Here is an 18702-nt window from a genome sequence, read left to right as displayed (position 1 = left end):
ATAGTGTGGTATGCAAGGGTAGAATCAGGGCATTTGAAGCAGCTGAGGGTGGGGCAAACCACTGAAAAACTGTAGGACCTGGTTGTGGATGAGGGCTGTGGTTTCAGTGCATTACACATGACTGTTATTGAATGGATGTGAGTGAATGAGGCCTTTCTTCATCAGTTCCTGATGCTAGCTCACTAATGCAGGAAATGATAAACGAGTGTCAAAGAAAGGAAGTCATGTAGAGGATTTATTTTTGCAAATGAGTCTGTTATGCATTTGTTGTTGATGCTTCTTTACTAAGATGGGAAACACAATTAGGTATAGAAAGTATACAACTTTATTTTTTATTTTTATTGTGTTCTCCAGTATAGAGACTTCACTGTAACCATTTGATAAGTTAGTCCAGTGCTGTTTGTTTCATGATAACCATGAAGCCATGATATAGCTTCATTTTATTAAATTCTCTTTGTGATTTCACCAAAATTGCTAACCATACTTTTTACAGATAAAACAATAAAGTTATGGAAGGTGTCGGAACGAGACAAACGAGCAGAAGGCTACAACTTACGTGATGAGTCCGGCCAAATCAGGGACCCAACTTCACTTACTACTTTACGGGTAACAAAGCTATCTTTCTCCTATTTTCTGCAGCCTGTCCCTAGAAATCTGGATGTCAGAACCTTCCAACCATCAGTCTTTCTATTTGAGGAAGTGCTAGTGTTCAAGTCCTTCATTAACCATGCAGTTGTGATTACTGTGGTTTGCTCATTTTGGGCTTTTGGCAAGTTAATGACCATGACTGGGATATCTTCATCCCCCTCACTTCCAGCCTGTAATTATATATTGTACAGCTTTTAAGAATCTTTCATTGGAGAGAAGTGATGCATCCAGACCGGCTTTTACCATCCCAGGGATCAGTAACTTTTTTCATTTCTTGACAAGATATTTCTCTTTTTATCATGATGATAGTGCCCTTAGGTGTGCCACGGTCACTCTTTTATGATACTTTTTTACGTTATGTGCTTCTAGGGATTGGGGCCTGAACATATAGGAGGGTTTAAGGCATGCACAAGATAGAATTGATTAGAGGGATATGGCATACAATAGGGTGATGAGAATTGATTAGAGTGATATGGTGTACAGGGAGTGATGAGTTGTCAGTATGCTGAATGAAGTCATATGAAGCAGTAGGAGAAACCACAGAAAGGTTGGTGGGCATCACTGTGGATATGTTGCTCTGGTTTTGTTGCATTATGTGTAACAGTTGTTGAGTGGATGTCAGCAAATGAGGCCATTTTTCAACAGGATCTGGGGCTATTTCATTGTGCGGGAAACTGTAAACCATATGAAAAGAATTTTCAACATCATTATTTATTTTGCTTTGTCGCTGTCTCCCGCATTAATGAGGAAGCGCAAGGAAACAGACGAAAGAATGACCCAACCCACCCACATACACATGTATATACATACACGTCCACACACGCAAATATACATTCCTATACATCTCAACGTATACATATGTATACACACACAGACATATACATATATACACATGTACATAATTCATACTGTCTGCCTTTATTCATTCCCATTGTCACCCTGCCACACATGAAATAACAACCCCCTCCCCCCTCATGTGCGCGAGGTAGCACTAGGAAAAGACTACAAAGGCCACATTCGTTCACACTCAGTCTCTAGCTGTCATGTAATAATGCACTGAAACCGCAGCTCCCTTTCCACATCCAGGCCCCACAGAACTTTCCGTGGTTTACCCCAGACACTTTACGTGTCCTGGTTCAATCCATTGACAGCACGTCAACCCCAGTGTGCCACATCGTTCCACTTCACTCCATTCCTTGCATGCCTTTCACCTTCCTGCATGTTCAGGCCCCGATCACTCAAAATCTTTTTCACTCCATCTTTCCACTTTCAATTTGGTCTCCCACTTCTCCTTGTTCCCTCCACCTCTGACACATATATCCTCTTGGTCAATCTTTCCTCACTCATTCTCTCCATGTTACCAAACCATTTCAAAACATCCTCTTCTGCTCTCTCAACCACACTCTTTTTATTACCACACATCTCTCTTACCTATTATTACTTACTCAATCAAATCACCTCACACTACATATTGCCCTCAAACATATTATTTCCAACACATCCACCCTCCTCCGCACAACTCTATCCATAGCCCATGCCTCGCAACCATATAACATTGTTAGAACCACTATTCCTTCAAACATACATCATTATTTTTTTGTTATTATACTTAATTGCAGTTTCCTGCATCAGTGAGGTAGCGCTTGGAAACAAACAAAGAATGGCCCATCCACTCATGTACACATCATATTTTATTTTATTTATACTTAATCACCATCTCTTGCGTCAGTAAGGTAATGCAAGGAAACAGATGAGGAATGGCCCAACTCACCCACGTACTCATGTATATACATAAATGCCCACACACACACATTTTCATACATACATACACATATCAACATATACATACATATACATATACATACATACACATGTACACACCCACATTTGCCACCTTCATCCATTCCCGTTGCCACCCCGCCACACATGACATAGTATCCCCCTATTCCAGCGAGGTAATGGCAGGAAAGGACAAAAAAAAAAAAAAGCCACAGTAACTGAGTGTGAACTCAGTATCTAGCTGTCATGTGTAATGCACCAAAGCCACAGCTCCCTTTCCACATCCAGGCCCCACAGACCTTTGCATGGTTTACCCCAGATGCATCACATGCCCTGGTTCAATCCATTGACAGCACATCGACCATGGTATACCACATTGTTCCAATTCGCTCTATTTCTTGCATGCCTTTCACCCTCCTCTATGTTCAGGCCCTGATCACTCAAAATCTTTTTCACTCCATCTTTCCGCCTCCAATTTGGTCTCCTACTTCTCGTTCCCTCCACCTCTGACACATATATCCTTTGTCAGTCTTTCCTCAGTCATTCTCTCCATGAGTCCATACCATTTTGACACACCCTCTTCTGCTCTCACAACCACACTCTTTTTATTACCTCACATCTCTCTTACCCTTTCATTACTTACTCGATCAAACCACCTTACACCACATCTTGTCCTCAAACATTTCATTTCTTACACATCCACCCTCCTCCGCACAACCGTATCTGTGGCCCACACCTTGCAACCATATAACATTGTTGGAGTCACTATTCCCTCAAACATACCCAATTTTGCTGCGAGATAACGTTCTCACCTTCCACACATTCTTCAACATTCCCAGAACCTTTGCCTCCTCCCCTGCCCTCTGACTCACTTTCGCTTCCATAGTTCTGTCTGCTGCCAAGTCCACTCCCAGATATCTAAAACACTTCACTTCCTCCAGTTTTGCTCCATTCAATCTTACCTCCCAATTAACTTGTCCCACAACCCTACTGAACCTAATAACCTTGCTCTTATTCATATTTACCCTCAACTTTCATCTTTCACACACTTTACCAAACTCAGTCACTAACTTTTGCAGTTTCTCACCCCGAATCATCCATCAACAGTGTATCATCAGCGAATAACAACTGACTCATTTCCTAAGCCCTATCATCCAGGACAGACTGCATACTTCCCCTCTCTCCAAAACTCTTGCATTCACCTCCCTAACCACTCCATCCATAAACAAATTAAACAACCATGGAGACATCGTGCACCCTTGCCGCAAAGCGACCTTCACTGGGAAGGTACACGTCTTACATTTTTGGTAAAAACTTTTCACTGCTTCTAGCAACTTACCTCTCACACCATATACTCTACTCTTAAAGCCTTCCACAAAGCATCTCAATCAACCCTATCATATTCCTTCTCAAGATCCATGAATGCTACATGGAAATCCTTCTGTTTTTCTAAGTACTTCTCACACATACATATACACATATACACATTTAAACGCCCATACACTCACCTGTACTTATACATATCAGCATATACGAGTAGGAAGAATGGAGAGTTCTTGGTTCCCAGTGAATGTCGGTCTGCAGCATACACTTACACAGACATATACATTTATACACATGTACATATTCATATTTGCTACCTTGCCCCACAGGAAACAGCATTGCCACCCACTGCTTCAGCGGGGTAGTGCCAAGAAAACAGACAAAAAAGGCCACATTCGTTCACATTCAGTCTCTGCCTGTCATGTGTAATGCACCATAAACCACAGCTCCCTATCCACATCCAGGCTCCACAGACCTTTTCATGGTTTACCCCTGATTTTTCACAAGCTCTGGTTCAGTCCATTGACTGCGCTTCGACCCTGATGTTCCACATTGTTCCAATTCAGTCTATTCTTTGCATGCCACTCACCCACCTTATGTTCAGGCCCCAATTGCTCAAAATCTTTTTCACTCCATCCTTCCACCTTAAATTTGGTGTTCCGCTTCTCCTTCCCTCCATGTATGACACTTATATCTTCTTTGTCGGTCTTTCCTCATTCATTCTCCCCATATGTCCAAATCATTTTAGCACACCTTCGTTTGCTATCTCAGCCGCATTCTATTTATTTCCATGCATCTCTCGTACCCTTTCATTACTTACTCAATCAAACCATCTGACAATACTTTTTGTCCTCAAACATTTCATTTCCAACACATCCACCCTCCTCCATACAACCCTATCTATAGTCCGTACCTTGAAACCATATAACATTTTTGGAACCACTGTTCCTTCAAACATACCCATTTTTACTCTCCAAGATAATGTTCTTTCCTTCCACATATTCATCATCGCTCCCAGAACCTTGCCCCCTCCCCTATCCTGTGACTTACTTTCACATCTATGGTTCTATTCGCTGCATAGTCCACTCCCAGATATCGAAAGCACTTCACTTCCTCCAGTTTTTTTCCATTCAAACTTTTACTATTCATCATTTCCCACGTTAGCAAAGTAGCATTAAGAACAGAGGCCTGGGCCTTTGAGGGAATATCCTCACCTGGCCCCCTTCTCTGTTCCTTCTTTTGGGAAAAAAAAAAAAAAGAGAGGGGAGGATTTCCAGCCCTCCGCTCCCTTCCCTTTTAGACGCCTTCTACGACACGCAGGGAATACATGGGAAATATTCTTTCTCCCCTATCCCCAGGGATATGGGAGAAAGAATATTAAACTTGCATCCCAATTAGCTTGTCCCTCAACCCTACTGAACCTGATAACCTTGATCTTATTCACATTTACTCTCAACTTTCTCCTTTCATGCACTTTTCCAAAATTTGTCACCAACTTCTGCAGCTTCTCACTCGAATCAGCCACTAGAGCTATATCATGGGCGAACAACAACTGACTCACATTCCAGGCCCTCTCATCCCTAATAGACTGCATACTTGCCTTTCTCTCCAAAACTCTTGCATTTACCTTCCTAACCACCCCATCCATAAACAAATTAAACAACCATGGGGACATCACACACCCCTGCCACAGACTGACCTTCACTGGGAACCAATCACTCTCCTGTCTTCCTTCTCGGACACATGCTTTACATCCTTGGTAAAAACTTTTCACTGCTTCTAGCAAATTATCTTCCACACCATATACCATATCAATTCTTATCATATGCCTTCTTCAGATCCATAAATGCTACATACAAATTCATCTGCTTTTGTAAGTATTTCTCATGCACATTCTTTGAAGCAAACACCTGATCCTTACATCCTCTACCACTTCTGAAACCACCACACTGCTCTTCCCCAATTTGATGCTCTGTACATGCCTTCACCCTCTCAATCAATACCCCCGTATAATTTCCCAGGAATACTCAACAAACTTATGCCTCTGTTGTTTAAACACTCACTTTTATCCCCTTTACCTTTGTACATTGGCACTATGCATGTATTCTACCAGTCCTCAGGCACTTCACTATGATCCATACATACATTGAATATCCATACCAGCCAATCAACAACACAGTCATCCCCTTTTTTGATAAATTCCATTGCAATACCATCCAAACCTGCTGCCTTGCCAGATTTTGTCTTCCGCAAAGCTTTCGCTACCTCTTCTCTCTTAACCATTCTTCCTGACACTTTCACTTTGAACACCACTTAAACCAAAACACCCTATATCTGCCACTCTATCATCAAACACATTCAACAGACCTGCAGAATACTCACTCCATCTCGTCCCTTCATCACTGCCTGTTTGCATCTGGGCATGAGAAGAAAGATCATGAGAGGCAAGTGTTTTGGGAGCAGCTGAGTGAGTGTGTTAGTAGTTGTGATGCACGAGACTGGGTTATAGTGATGGGAGATTTGAATGCAAAGGTGAGTAATGTGGCAGTGGAGGGAATAATTGGTGTACATGGGGTGCCCAGTGTTGAAAATGGAAATGGTGAAGAGCTTGTAGATTCATGTGCTGAAAAAGGACTGATGTTTGAGAATACCTGGTTTAAAAAGAGATATACAAAAGTATACGTATGTAGGTAAGAAAGATGGCCAAAGAGCGTTATTGGATTACGTGTTAATTGATAGGCAAGTGAAAGAAAGACTTTTGGATGTTAATGTGCTGGAAGGTGCAACTGGAGGGATATCAGCTCATTATCTTGTGGAGGCGAAGGTGAAGATTTGTAGAGGTTTCCAGAAAAGAAGAGAGAATGTTGGGTAGAAGAGAGTGGTGAGAATAACTGACCTTGGAAAGGAGACTTGTGTGAGGAAGTACCATGAGAGAAAGAGTGCAGAATGGAAAAAGGTGAGAGCAAAGGATGTAAGGGGAGTGGGGAGAAATGGGATATATTTAGGAAAGCAGTGATGGCTTGAGCAAAACATGTTTGTGGCGTAAGAAGCATGGGAGGTGGGCAGATTAGAAAGGGTAGCAAGTGGTGGGATGAAGAAGTATGATTATCGGTGAAAAAAAAAAGAGAGGCATTTGGACAATTTTTGCAGAGAAATAGTGCAAACAACTGGGAGATGTACAAAAGAAAGAGGCAGGAGGTCATGAGAAACGTGCAAGAGAAACAGGGCAAATGAGAGATGAGGCGAGAGTATCATTAAATTTTAGGGAGAGTAAAAAGATGTTTTGGAAGGAGGTAAATAAAGTGCGTATGATAAGAGAACAAATGGGAACATCGGTGAAGGGAGCTCATGGAGAGGTAAGAACAAGTAGCGAGTGATGTGAGGAGATGGAGTGAGGATTTTGAAGGCTTGTTGAATGTCAGATGATAGAGTGGTAGATATAGGGTGTTTTAGTTGAGGTGGTGTGCGAAGTGAGATGGTTAGAGATAAGGATTTGGTAAACAGAGAAGAGGTAGTGAAAGCTTTGCAGAAGATGAAAGCCGGCAAGGCGATGGGTTTGGATGGTATTACACTGGAATCTATTAAAAAAAGAGGGTGACTGTGTTGTTGACTGGTTGGTAAGGATATTCAATGTATGTATGGCTAATGGTGAAGTCCCTGAGGATTGGCAGAGTGCATGCATAGTGCCATTGTACAAAGGCAAAGGGGATAAAGGTGTGTGCTCAAATTACAGAGATATAAGTTTGTTGAGTATTCCTGGGAAATTATATGGGAGGGTATTGATTGAGAGGGTGAAGGCATGTACAGAGCATCAGACTGAGGAAGAGAAGTGGTTTCAGAAGTGGTAGAGGAGGTGTGGATCAGGTGTTTGCTTTGAAGAAAGTATGTGAGAAATACTAAGAAAAACAAATGGATTTGTTTGTAACATTTATGGATCTGGAGAAGGAATATGATAGAGTTGATAGAGATGCTCTGTGGAAGTTAAGAGTACATGGTGTGGGAGGAAAGTTGTTAGAAGCAGTGGAAAGTTTTTAATAGAGGATGTGAGGCATGTGTAACAGTAGACAGAGTGTACCAGTAGGAAGAGAGGAAAGTGATTAGTTCCCAGTGAATGTCGGTCTGCGGCTGGGATGTGTGATGTCTCCATGGTTGTTTAATTTGTTTATGGATGGGGTTGTTAGGGAAGTAAATGCATGAGTTTTGGAGAGAGGGGTAAGTATACAGTCTGTTGTGGATGAGAGGGCTTGGGAAAAGAGTCAGTAGTTGTTCGCTGATGATACAGCGCTGGTGGCTGATTCGTGTGAGTGAAAGAAGTGTGTGAAAGAAGAAAGCTGAGAGTAAATGTGAATAAGAGCAAGGTTATTAGGTACAGTAGGGTGGAAGGACAAGTCAATTGGGAGGTAAGTTTGAATGGAGAAAAAACTGGAGGAAGTAAAGTGTTTTGGATATCTGGGAGTGAATTTGGCAGTGGATGGAACCATGGAAACAGAAGTGAGTCACAGGGTGGGGGAGGGGGCGAATGTTCTGGGAGCATTGAAAAATGTGTGGAAACTGAGAACATTATCTCGGAAAGCAAAAGTGGGTATGTTTGAAAGAATAGTGCTTCAATAAATGTAATATGGTTGCGAGGCATGGGCTATACATAGGGTTGTGCGGAGGAGGGTGGATGTGTTGGAAATGAGATGTTTGAGGACAATATGTGGTTTGAGGTGGTTTGATTGAGTAAGTAATGAAAGAGTAGGAGAGATGTGTGGTAATAATAAGAGTGTGATTGAGAGAGCTCTTATTCACATTTACTCTCAGCTTTTCTCTTTCACACACTTTACCAAACTCACTCACCAGCTTCTGCAGTTTCTCACATGAATCAGCCACCAGCGCTGTATCATCAGCAAACAATGGATTGAACCAGGGCATGTGAAGCATCTTGGGTAAACCATGGAAAGTTGTGTGGAGCCTGGATGTGGAAAGGGAGCTGTGGTTTCAGTGCATTATTACATTACAGCTAGAGACTGAGTGTGAACAAAAGTGGCCTCTGTTGTCTTTTCCTAGCTCTACCTTGTGCACATGAGGGGGAAGGGGGTTGTTATTTCATGTGTGGCGAGGTGGCGATGGGAATGAATAAAGGCAGACTATGAATTATTTTTTTTTTTTTTTCGCTGTCTCCCGCTTTTGCGAGGTAGCGCAAGGAAACAGACAAAAGAAATGGCCCAACCCACCCCCATACACATGTATATACATACGTCCACACACGCAAACATACATACCTACACAGCTTTCCATGGTTTACCCCAGACGCTTCACATGCCCTGATTCAATCCACTGACAGCACGTCAACCCCAGTATACCACATCGATCCAATTCACTCTATTCCTTGCCCTCCTTTCACCCTCCTACATGTTCAGGCCCCGATCACACAAAATCTTTTTCACTCCATCTTTCCACCTCCAATTTGGTCTCCCACTTCTCCTCGTTCCCTCCACCTCCGACACATATATCCTCTTGGTCTATCTTTCCTCACTCATTCTTTCCATGTGCCCAAACCATTTCAAAACACCCTCTTCTGCTCTCTCAACCACGCTCTTTTTATTTCCACACATCTCTCTTACCCTTACGTTACTTACTCGATCAAACCACCTCACACCACACATTGTCCTCAAACATCTCATTTCCAGCACATCCATCCTCCTGCGCACAACTCTATCCATAGCCCATGCCTCGCAACCATACAACATTGTTGGAACCACTATTCCTTCAAACATACCCATTTTTGCTTTCGGAGATAATGTTCTCGACTTCCACACATTCTTCAAGGCTCCCAGGATTTTCGCCCCCTTCCCCACCCTATGATCCACTTCCGCTTCCATGGTTCCATCCGCTGCCAGATCCACTCCCAGATATCCAAAACACTTTACTTCCTCCAGTTTTTTCTCCATTCAAACTTACCTCCCAATTGACTTGTCCTTCCACCCTACTGTACCTAATAACCTTGCTCTTATTCACATTTACTCTCAGCTTTCTTCTTTCACACACTTTACCAAACTCAGTCACCAGCTTCTGCAGTTTCTCACACGAATCAGCCACCAGCGCTGTGTCATCAGCGAACAACAACTGACTCTTTTCCCAAGCCCTCGCATCCACAACAGACTGTATACTTACCCCTCTCTCCAAAACTCATGCATTTACTTCCCTAACAACCCCATCCATAAACAAATTAAACAACCATGGAGACATCACACACCCCTGCCGCAGACCGACATTCACTGGGAACTAATCACTTTCCTCTCTTCCTACTGGTACACTCTTCCTACTATTACACATGCCTCACATCCTCTATTAAAAACTTTCCACTGCTTCTAACAACTTTCCTCCCACACCATGTACTCTTAACTTCCACAGAGCATCTCTATCAACTCTATCATATTCCTTCTCCAGATCCATAAATGTTACAAACAAATCCATTTGTTTTTCTTGGTATTTCTCACATACTTTCCTCAAAGCAAACACCTGATCCACACCTCCTGTACCACTTCTGAAATCACTTCTCTTCCTCAGTCTGATGCTCTGTACATGCCTTCACCCTCTCAATCAATACCCTCCCATATAATTTCCCAGGAATACTCAACAAACTTATATCTCTGTAATTTGAGCACTCACCTTTATCCCCTTTGCCTTTGTACAATGGCACTATGCATGCACTCTGCCAATCCTCAGGGACTTCACCATTAGCCATACATACATTGAATATCCTTACCAACCAGTCAACAACACAGTCACCCTCTTTTTTAATAGATTCCAGTGTAATACCATCCAAACCCATCGCCTTGCCGGCTTTCATCTTCTGCAAAGCTTTCACTACCTCTTCTCTGTTTACCAAATCCTTATCTCTAACCATCTCACTTCGCACACCACCTCGACTAAAACACCCTATATCTACCACTCTATCATCTGACATTCAACAAGCCTTCAAAATCCTCACTCCATCTCCTCACATCACTCGCTACTTGTTCTTACCTCTCCATGAGCTCCCTTCACCGATGTTCCCATTTGTTCTCTTGTCATACGCACTTTATTTACCTCCTTCCAAAACATCTTTTTATTCTCCCTAAGATTTAATGATACTCTCGCCTCAACTCTCATTTGCCCTGTTTCTCTTGCACGTTTCTCATGACCTCCTGCCTCTTTCTTATGTACATCTCCCAGTTGTTTGCACTATTTCTCTGCAAAAATTGTCCAAGTGCCTCTTTTTTTTTTCACCAATAATCATACTTCTTCATCCCACCACTTGCTACCCTTTCTAATCTGCCCACCTCCCATGCTTCTTACGCCACAAACATGTTTTGCTCAAGCCATCACTGCTTTCCTAAATATATCCCATTTCTCCCCACTCCCCTTACATCCTTTGCTCTCACCTTTTTCCATTCTGCACTCTTTCTCTCGTGGTACTTCCTCACACAAGTCTCCTTTCCAAGGTCAGTTACTCTCACCACTCTCTTCTACCCAACATTCTCTCTTCTTTTCTGGAAACCTCTACAAATCTTCACCTTCGCCTCCACAAGATAATGAGCCGACATCCCTCCAGTTGCACCTTTCAGCACATTAACATCCAAAAGTCTTTCTTTCACTTGCCTATCAATTAACACGTAATCCAATAACGCTCTTTGGCCATCTTTCTTACTTACATATGTATACTTTTGTATATCTTTTTAAACCAGGTATTCTCAATCATCAGTCCTTTTTCAGCACATGAATCTACAAGCTCTTCACCATTTCCATTTTCAATGCTGGGCACCCCATGTACACCAATTATTCCCTCCACTGCCACATTACTCACCTTTGCATTCAAATCTCCCATCACTATAACCCAGTCTCGTGCATCACAACTACTAACACACTCACTCAGCTGCTCCCAAAACACTTGCCTCTCATGATCTTTCTTCTCATACCCAGATGCATAGGCACCAATTATCACCCATCTCTCTCCATCCACTTTAAGTTTTACCCATATCAATCTAGTTTACTTTCTTACACTCTATTACATACTCCCACCACTCCAGTTTCTGGGGTAGTGCTACTTCTTCCCTGCTCTTGTCCTCTCACCAACCCCTGACTTTACTCCCAAAACATTCCCAAACCACTCTTCTCCTATACCCTTGAGCTTCGTTTCACCAAGAGTGGAAACATCCAGGTTCCTTTCCTCAAACATACTACCTATCTCTCCATTTTTCTCATCTTGGTTACATCGAGACACACGTAGACACTCCAGTCTGAGCCTTTGAGGAGGATGAACACTCCCCGCTTGACTCCTTCTGTTTCCCCTTTAGAAACTTAAAATACAAGGAGGGGAGGGTTTCTAGCTCCCCACTCACGTCCCCTTTACTCGTCTTCTACGACATATGGGGAATGCATGGGAAGTATTCTTTCTCCCCTATCCCCAGGGATATTATCCCTGGGGATAGGGGAGAAAGAATACTTCCCACGTATTCCCTGCGTGTCGTAGAAGGCGACTAAAAGGGGAGGGAGCGGGGGGCTGGAAATCCTCCCCTCTCGTTTTTTTTTTAATTTTCCAAAAGAAGGAACAGAGAATTGGGCCAGGTGAGGGTATTCCCTCAAAGGCCCAGTCCTCTGTTCTTAATGCTACCTCGCTAATGCGGGAAATGGCGAATAGTTTGAAAGAAAAGAAAGAAATATTGATATTATACTTTTTCGCGTGTTCCTGCGTTAGTGAGGTAGCATAAGGAAACAGACAAAAGAATGGCCCAACCCACCTACATACACACATATATGCATAAATGCTCACACATGCACATATACATACCTATACATATCAATGTATACATGCCTATACATATACATATATACACATTTACATCATATTCATACATGCTGTCCATCCATTCCTGCCGCCACCCCACCACACATGAAATGACACCCCTCTCCCCCTGCGTGCATGCCAGGTAGTGTACAGAAACAGATGAAAGAATGGCCCAACCCACCCACACACATATGTATATGCATAAATGCCCACACACGCACATATACATGCCTGTCCATTTCAACATATACTTGCATATACATACACAGACATATATATACACATGTACATGTTTATGGAGGTTGTTAGGGAGGTGAATGCAAGAGTTATGGAAAGAGGGGCAAGTATGAAGGCTGTTGAGGATGAGAGAGCTTGGGAAGTGAGTCAGTTGTTGTTCGCTGATGATACAGCGCTGGTGGCTGATTCATGTGAGAAACTGCAGAAGCTGGTAACTGAGTTTGGTAAAGTGTGTGAAAGAAGAAAGTTAAGAGTAAATGTGAATAAGAGCAAGGTTATTAGGTACAGTAGGGTTGAGGGTCAAGTCAATTGGGAGGTAAGTTTGAATGGAGAAAAACTGGAGGAAGTAAAGTGTTTTAGATATCTGGGAGTGGATCTGGCAGTGGATGGAACCATGGAAGTGGAAGTGAATCATAGGGTGGGGGAGGGGGCGAAAATCCTGGGAGCCTTGAAGAATGTGTGGAAGTCGAGAACATTATCTCGGAAAGCTAAAATGGGTATGTTTGAAGGAAGAGTGGTTCCAACAATGTTGTATGGTTGCGAGGCATGGGCTATGGATAGAGTTGTGCACAGGAGGATGGATGTGCTGGAAATGAGATGTTTGAGGACAATGTGTGGTGTGTGGTGTGAGGTGGTTTGATCGAGTAAGTAACGTAAGGGTAAGAGAGATGTGTGGAAATAAAAAGAGCGTGGTTGAGAGAGCAGAAGAGGGTGTTTTGAAATGGTTTGGGCACATGGAGAGAATGAGTGAAGAAAGATTGACCAAGAGGATATATGTGTCGGAGGTGGAGGGAATGAGGAGAAGTGGGAGACCAAATTGGAGGTGGAAAGATGGAGTGAAAAAGATTTTGTGTGATCGGGGCCTGAACATGCAGGAGGTTGAAAGGAGGGCAAGGAATAGAGTGAATTGGGTCGATGTGCTATACCGGGGTTGACGTGTTGTCAGTGGATTGAATCAGGGCATGTGAAGCGTCTGGGGTAAACCATGGAAAGTTGTGTGGGGCCTGAATGTGGAAAGGGATCTGTGGTTTCGGGCATTATTGCATGACAGCTAGAGACTGAGTGTGAACGAATGGGACCTTTGTTTTTTCCTAGTGCTACCTCGCACACATGAGGGGGAGGGGGATGGTATTCCATGTGTGGCGAGGTGGCGATGGGAATGAATAAAGGCAGACAGTGTGAATTGTGTGCATGGGTATATATGTATGTGTCTGTGTGTGTATATATATGTGTACATTGAGATGTATGGGTATGTATATTTGCGTGTGTGGACGTGCATGTATATACATTGTGTATGGGGGTGGGTTGGGCCATTTCTTTCGTCTGTTTCCATGCGCTACCTCGCAAACGCGGGAGACAGCGACAAAGCAAAATAAAATAGATGAATAGATAACATCATATTCATACATGCTGTCCATCCATTCCCTCCGACACCCCCCCTCCCCCTGTGTGCATGCCAGGTAGCGCTAAGAAAGGACAACAAAGGCCACATTCGTCCACACTCAGTCTCTAGCTGTCATGTGTTATGCACCAAAACCACAGCGCCCTTTCCACATCCAGGCCCCACAAAACTTTCCTTGGTTTTCTGTAGGTGCTTCACATGCCCTGGTTCAATCCATTGACAGCACATTGACCCTGGTATACCACATTTTTCCAATTCACCGTATTCTTTGAACGCCTTTCACCCTCCTACATGTTCAGGTAGGTCCTGATCGCTCATAATCTTTTTCACTCCATCCTTCCACCTCCAATTTGGTCTCCCACTGCTCCTTATTCCCTCCACCTCTGACATATATATCCTCTTTGCCAATCTTTCCTCACTCATTTTCTCCATGTGTCCACACCATTTCTACAAACCCTCTTCTTCTCTCTTAACCACACTTTTTATTACCGCACATCTCTCTTACCCTTTCATTGCTTACTCGATCAAACCACCTCACACCACATATTGTCCTCAAACATTTCATTTCCAACACATCCACCCTCCCCCACACAACCATATCTATAAACCATGCCTCACAACCATATAACATTGTTGGAACTACTTTTCCTTCAGACATACCCATTTTTGCTCCGAGATAACATTCATTCCTTCCTCACATTCTTCATCGCTCCCACAACCTTGCCCCCCCCCCCCACCCCCCACCCTGTGACTCACTTATGCTTCCATGGTTCCATCCGCTACTAAGTCCACTCCCAGATGTCAAAAGCACTTCACTTCTTCCTGTTTTTCTCCATTCAAACTTGCATCCCAATAAAATTGTCCCTGATCCATACTGAACCTTATAAACTTGCTCTTATTCACATTTACTCTCAACTTTCTCTTCTCACACACTTTACCAAACTTAGTCACCTACCTCTGCAGTTTCTCACCCAAATCAGCCACCAGTGCTTTATCATCACCGAACAACAACTGACTCACTTCCTAGGCCCTCTCATTTCCAAGCGACTGCATACTTGCCCCTCTTTCCAAAACTCTTGCATTTACCTCCCCAACCATCCCATCCATAAAGAAATGAAACAACCATGGGGACATCACACAGGGAAAAGGTCCTGAGTTTTATTTTTGTGCTGTTTCAGCTTGCACAGAAGCCTTCCCAGGAACCTACAAGAGAGTACTACCTTGCTGGATACTGCTCCCTTGCAGCCCATGTTGCGCATTTCTCTGCTGTGTTCCCCTGCTTTCTGTAACCACCATGTTTACCGCTGTTATATGTTAGGCTGAACCTGCAGGAAAAATGGCAGTCACAGAAAGTAGGGTAACACAGAAGAAAAATGAAGAATACAACTGGCTGAGGATAAGGAACACAGCCAACAAGGAAGCATTCTTGTGTGTGGGGAAATAAAGACTTGACTTGTATATTGACTGAGCTGCTTAGAAGAAGGCTTTCTGCACAAGCTAGAATGTTAGAACAATGGCTTTCCCTTGTGTTTACTTACCATCCTAGTTCACAACTAGAAATGTCTTGACCATCCACACATCATTGTTGGAAGGATTGTATTAACCATCCTGACATCATTGTTGGAAGGATTGTGTTAACCATCCTGACATCATTGTTGGAAGGATTGTATTAACCATCCTGACATCATTGTTGGAAGGATTGTATTAACCATCCTGACATCATTGTTGGAAGGATTGTATTAACCATCCTGACATCATTGTTGGAAGGATTGTATTAACCACCCTGACATCATTGTTGGAAGGATTGTGTTAACCACCCTGACATCATTGTTGGAAGGATTGTATTAACCATCCTGACATCATTGTTGGAAGGATTGTGTTAACCACCCTGACATCATTGTTGGAAGGATTGTATTAACCATCCTGACATCATTGTTGGAAGGATTGTATTAACCATCCTGACATCATTGTTGGAAGGATTGTATTAACCATCCTGACATCATTGTTGGAAGGATTGTATTAACCATCCTGACATCATTGTTGGAAGGATTGTATTAACCACCCTGACATCATTGTTGGAAGGATTGTATTAACCATCCTGACATCATTGTTGGAAGGATTGTATTAACCATATTGACATCATTGTTGGAAGGATTGTATTAACCACCCTGACATCATTGTTGGAAGGATTGTATTAACCATCCTGACATCATTGTTGGGAGGATTGTATTAACCATCCTGACATCATTGTTGGAAGGATTGTATTAACCATCCTGACATCATTGTTGGAAGGATTGTGTTAACCACCCTGACATCATTGTTGGAAGGATTGTATTAACCATCCTGACATCATTGTTGGAAGGATTGTATTAACCACCCTGACATCATTGTTGGAAGGATTGTATTAACCATCCTGACATCATTGTTGGAAGGATTGTATTAACCATCCTGACATCATTGTTGGAAGGATTGTATTAACCATCCTGACATCATTGTTGGAAGGATTGTATTAACCACCCTGACATCATTGTTGGAAGGATTGTATTAACCATCCTGACATCATTGTTGGAAGGATTGTATTAACCATCCTGACATCATTGTTGGAAGGATTGTGTTAACCACCCTGACATCATTGTTGGAAGGATTGTATTAACCATCCTGACATCATTGTTGGAAGGATTGTGTTAACCACCCTGACATCATTGTTGGAAGGATTGTATTAACCACCCTGACATCATTGTTGGAAGGATTGTATTAACCATCCTGACATCATTGTTGGGAGGATAGTATTAACTATCCTGATATCATTGTTGGGAGGATAGTATTAACTATCCTGATATCATTGTTGGAAGGATTGTATTAACCATCCTGACATCATTGATGGAAGGATTGTATTGACCATCCTGACATCATTTTTGGAAGGATTGTATGAACCATCCTGACATCATTGTTGGAAGGATTGTATTAACCATCCTGACATCATTGTTGGAAGGATTTTATTAACCATCCTGACATCATTGTTGGAAGGATTGTATTAACCACCCTGACATCATTGTTGGAAGGATTTTATTAACTACCCTGACATTATTGTTGGAAGGATTGTATTAACCAACCTTGCTTCATTGTTGGAAGGATTGTATTAACCAACCTTACATCATTGTTGGAAGGATTGTATTAACCAATCAAACCCCATTAATGGAAGGAATGCCGTAACCAACCTTACATTTTTTTTTTTTTCATACTTGATCGCCATTTCCTGTGTTAGCGAGGTATTGCTAGGAGCATATGAAGGAAGACCACATCCACTCTCCCATTCTTTTGCTGTCATGTTTTGTAATGCACAGAAATCACAGCTTCCTATCCACATTCAAGCCCCACAGACTGTTCCATGATTTACTCCAGGTGCTTCACATGCCCTGGTTCAGTCCATTGACAACACGTCGACCCCAGTATACCACATTTTTCCAGTCCACTCCATCTTGTGCACACCTTTCACCCTCCTGTATGTTCAGACCCTGATCAAAGTCTTTATCTTCATCCTTCTATCTCCAATTTGATTTCCTTGTTCTTGTTCCCTCCACTTCTGACACATATACTCTCTTTTTCAACTTTCCCTCACTCATTCTCTTCGTGTGTCCAAACCATCTCAACACACCCTCTTCTCTCACTAACACTCTTTTTATTACCAGACATCTCTCTTACCCTTTCATTACTTACTCAATTAAACCACCTCGCACCTCACATTTCATTTCCATTCACCACATTCACTCCTTAGACAGCATTATCTGTAGCTCATGCCTCACATCCATATGACATCGTTGGAACTACTATTCCTACAAGCATACCCATTTTTGCCCTCTCAGACAACATTCTCTCTTTCCAAACATCCTTCATTGCTCACAGAACCTTCGCTCCCTCCTGTGACTCACTTCCACTTACATGTTTCCATTCACTTCCATGTCCAATTTTTCTCCATTCAAACTCATACACAAACTAACCTGTTCCTCATCTCTGTTGAACCTGATATCCTTGCTATCTATATTTCTGATGCCTGTTCTGTTTTGGAACTTTGTTAGGGGTTGACCATGGCTAAAGAGTCTCCATAACTAGTGAACTCCATTGCCTCCTCTTAACCTTTAGTGCCTCACCCTTAGCAGACCACTGGCAGGGGGCAAGTCTACCATATTGTTTGCAGAGCCTCCTACCTAATGTTCCTACTGACTTCTAATTGAAGCTCCTGCTTTTATTCACATTTACTCTCAACTTTTTCCTTTCACGTATTCTTCCAAACTTAGTCACCAACTTCTGCAGTTTCTCACTTGAATTTGCCACCAGTGCTTTATCATCAGCAAACACCAACTGACTCCTTTCCCAGGCCCTCTCATTCCCCTTAGACTTCATACTTACCCCTCTCTCCAAGACTCTTGCATTTACCCCCCCTCACCACCCCATCCATAAACAAGCTTGATAACCATGATGACATCACACACTTGTCACAGAC

At 42.6% G+C, this 18702-nt stretch overlaps 1 protein-coding gene across 5 annotated transcripts in view; it reads left to right on the top strand.

The window, feature by feature from the left end:
- tws (protein phosphatase 2 regulatory subunit tws) overlaps positions 1 to 18702 on the top strand; it is a 284859-nt gene that overhangs the window by 93669 nt on the left and 172488 nt on the right. For all 5 annotated transcript variants that reach the window (XR_011715348.1, XM_071683743.1, XM_071683741.1 and 2 more), the window contains one exon: positions 494 to 606. Coding sequence is in view for 4 of the 5 variants with exons in the window: in XM_071683743.1 (XP_071539844.1) it covers positions 494 to 606 (113 nt within the window). In the remaining variant the exon portion in view is untranslated. The remainder of the gene's footprint in view (positions 1 to 493; positions 607 to 18702) is intronic.

Source organism: Panulirus ornatus, chromosome 37 (assembly GCF_036320965.1).
Source record: "Panulirus ornatus isolate Po-2019 chromosome 37, ASM3632096v1, whole genome shotgun sequence".
Lineage (NCBI taxonomy): Eukaryota > Metazoa > Arthropoda > Malacostraca > Decapoda > Palinuridae > Panulirus > Panulirus ornatus.
Note: the sequence above shows the minus strand (reverse complement) of the source record. Positions and strands in the feature narration are given on the sequence as shown.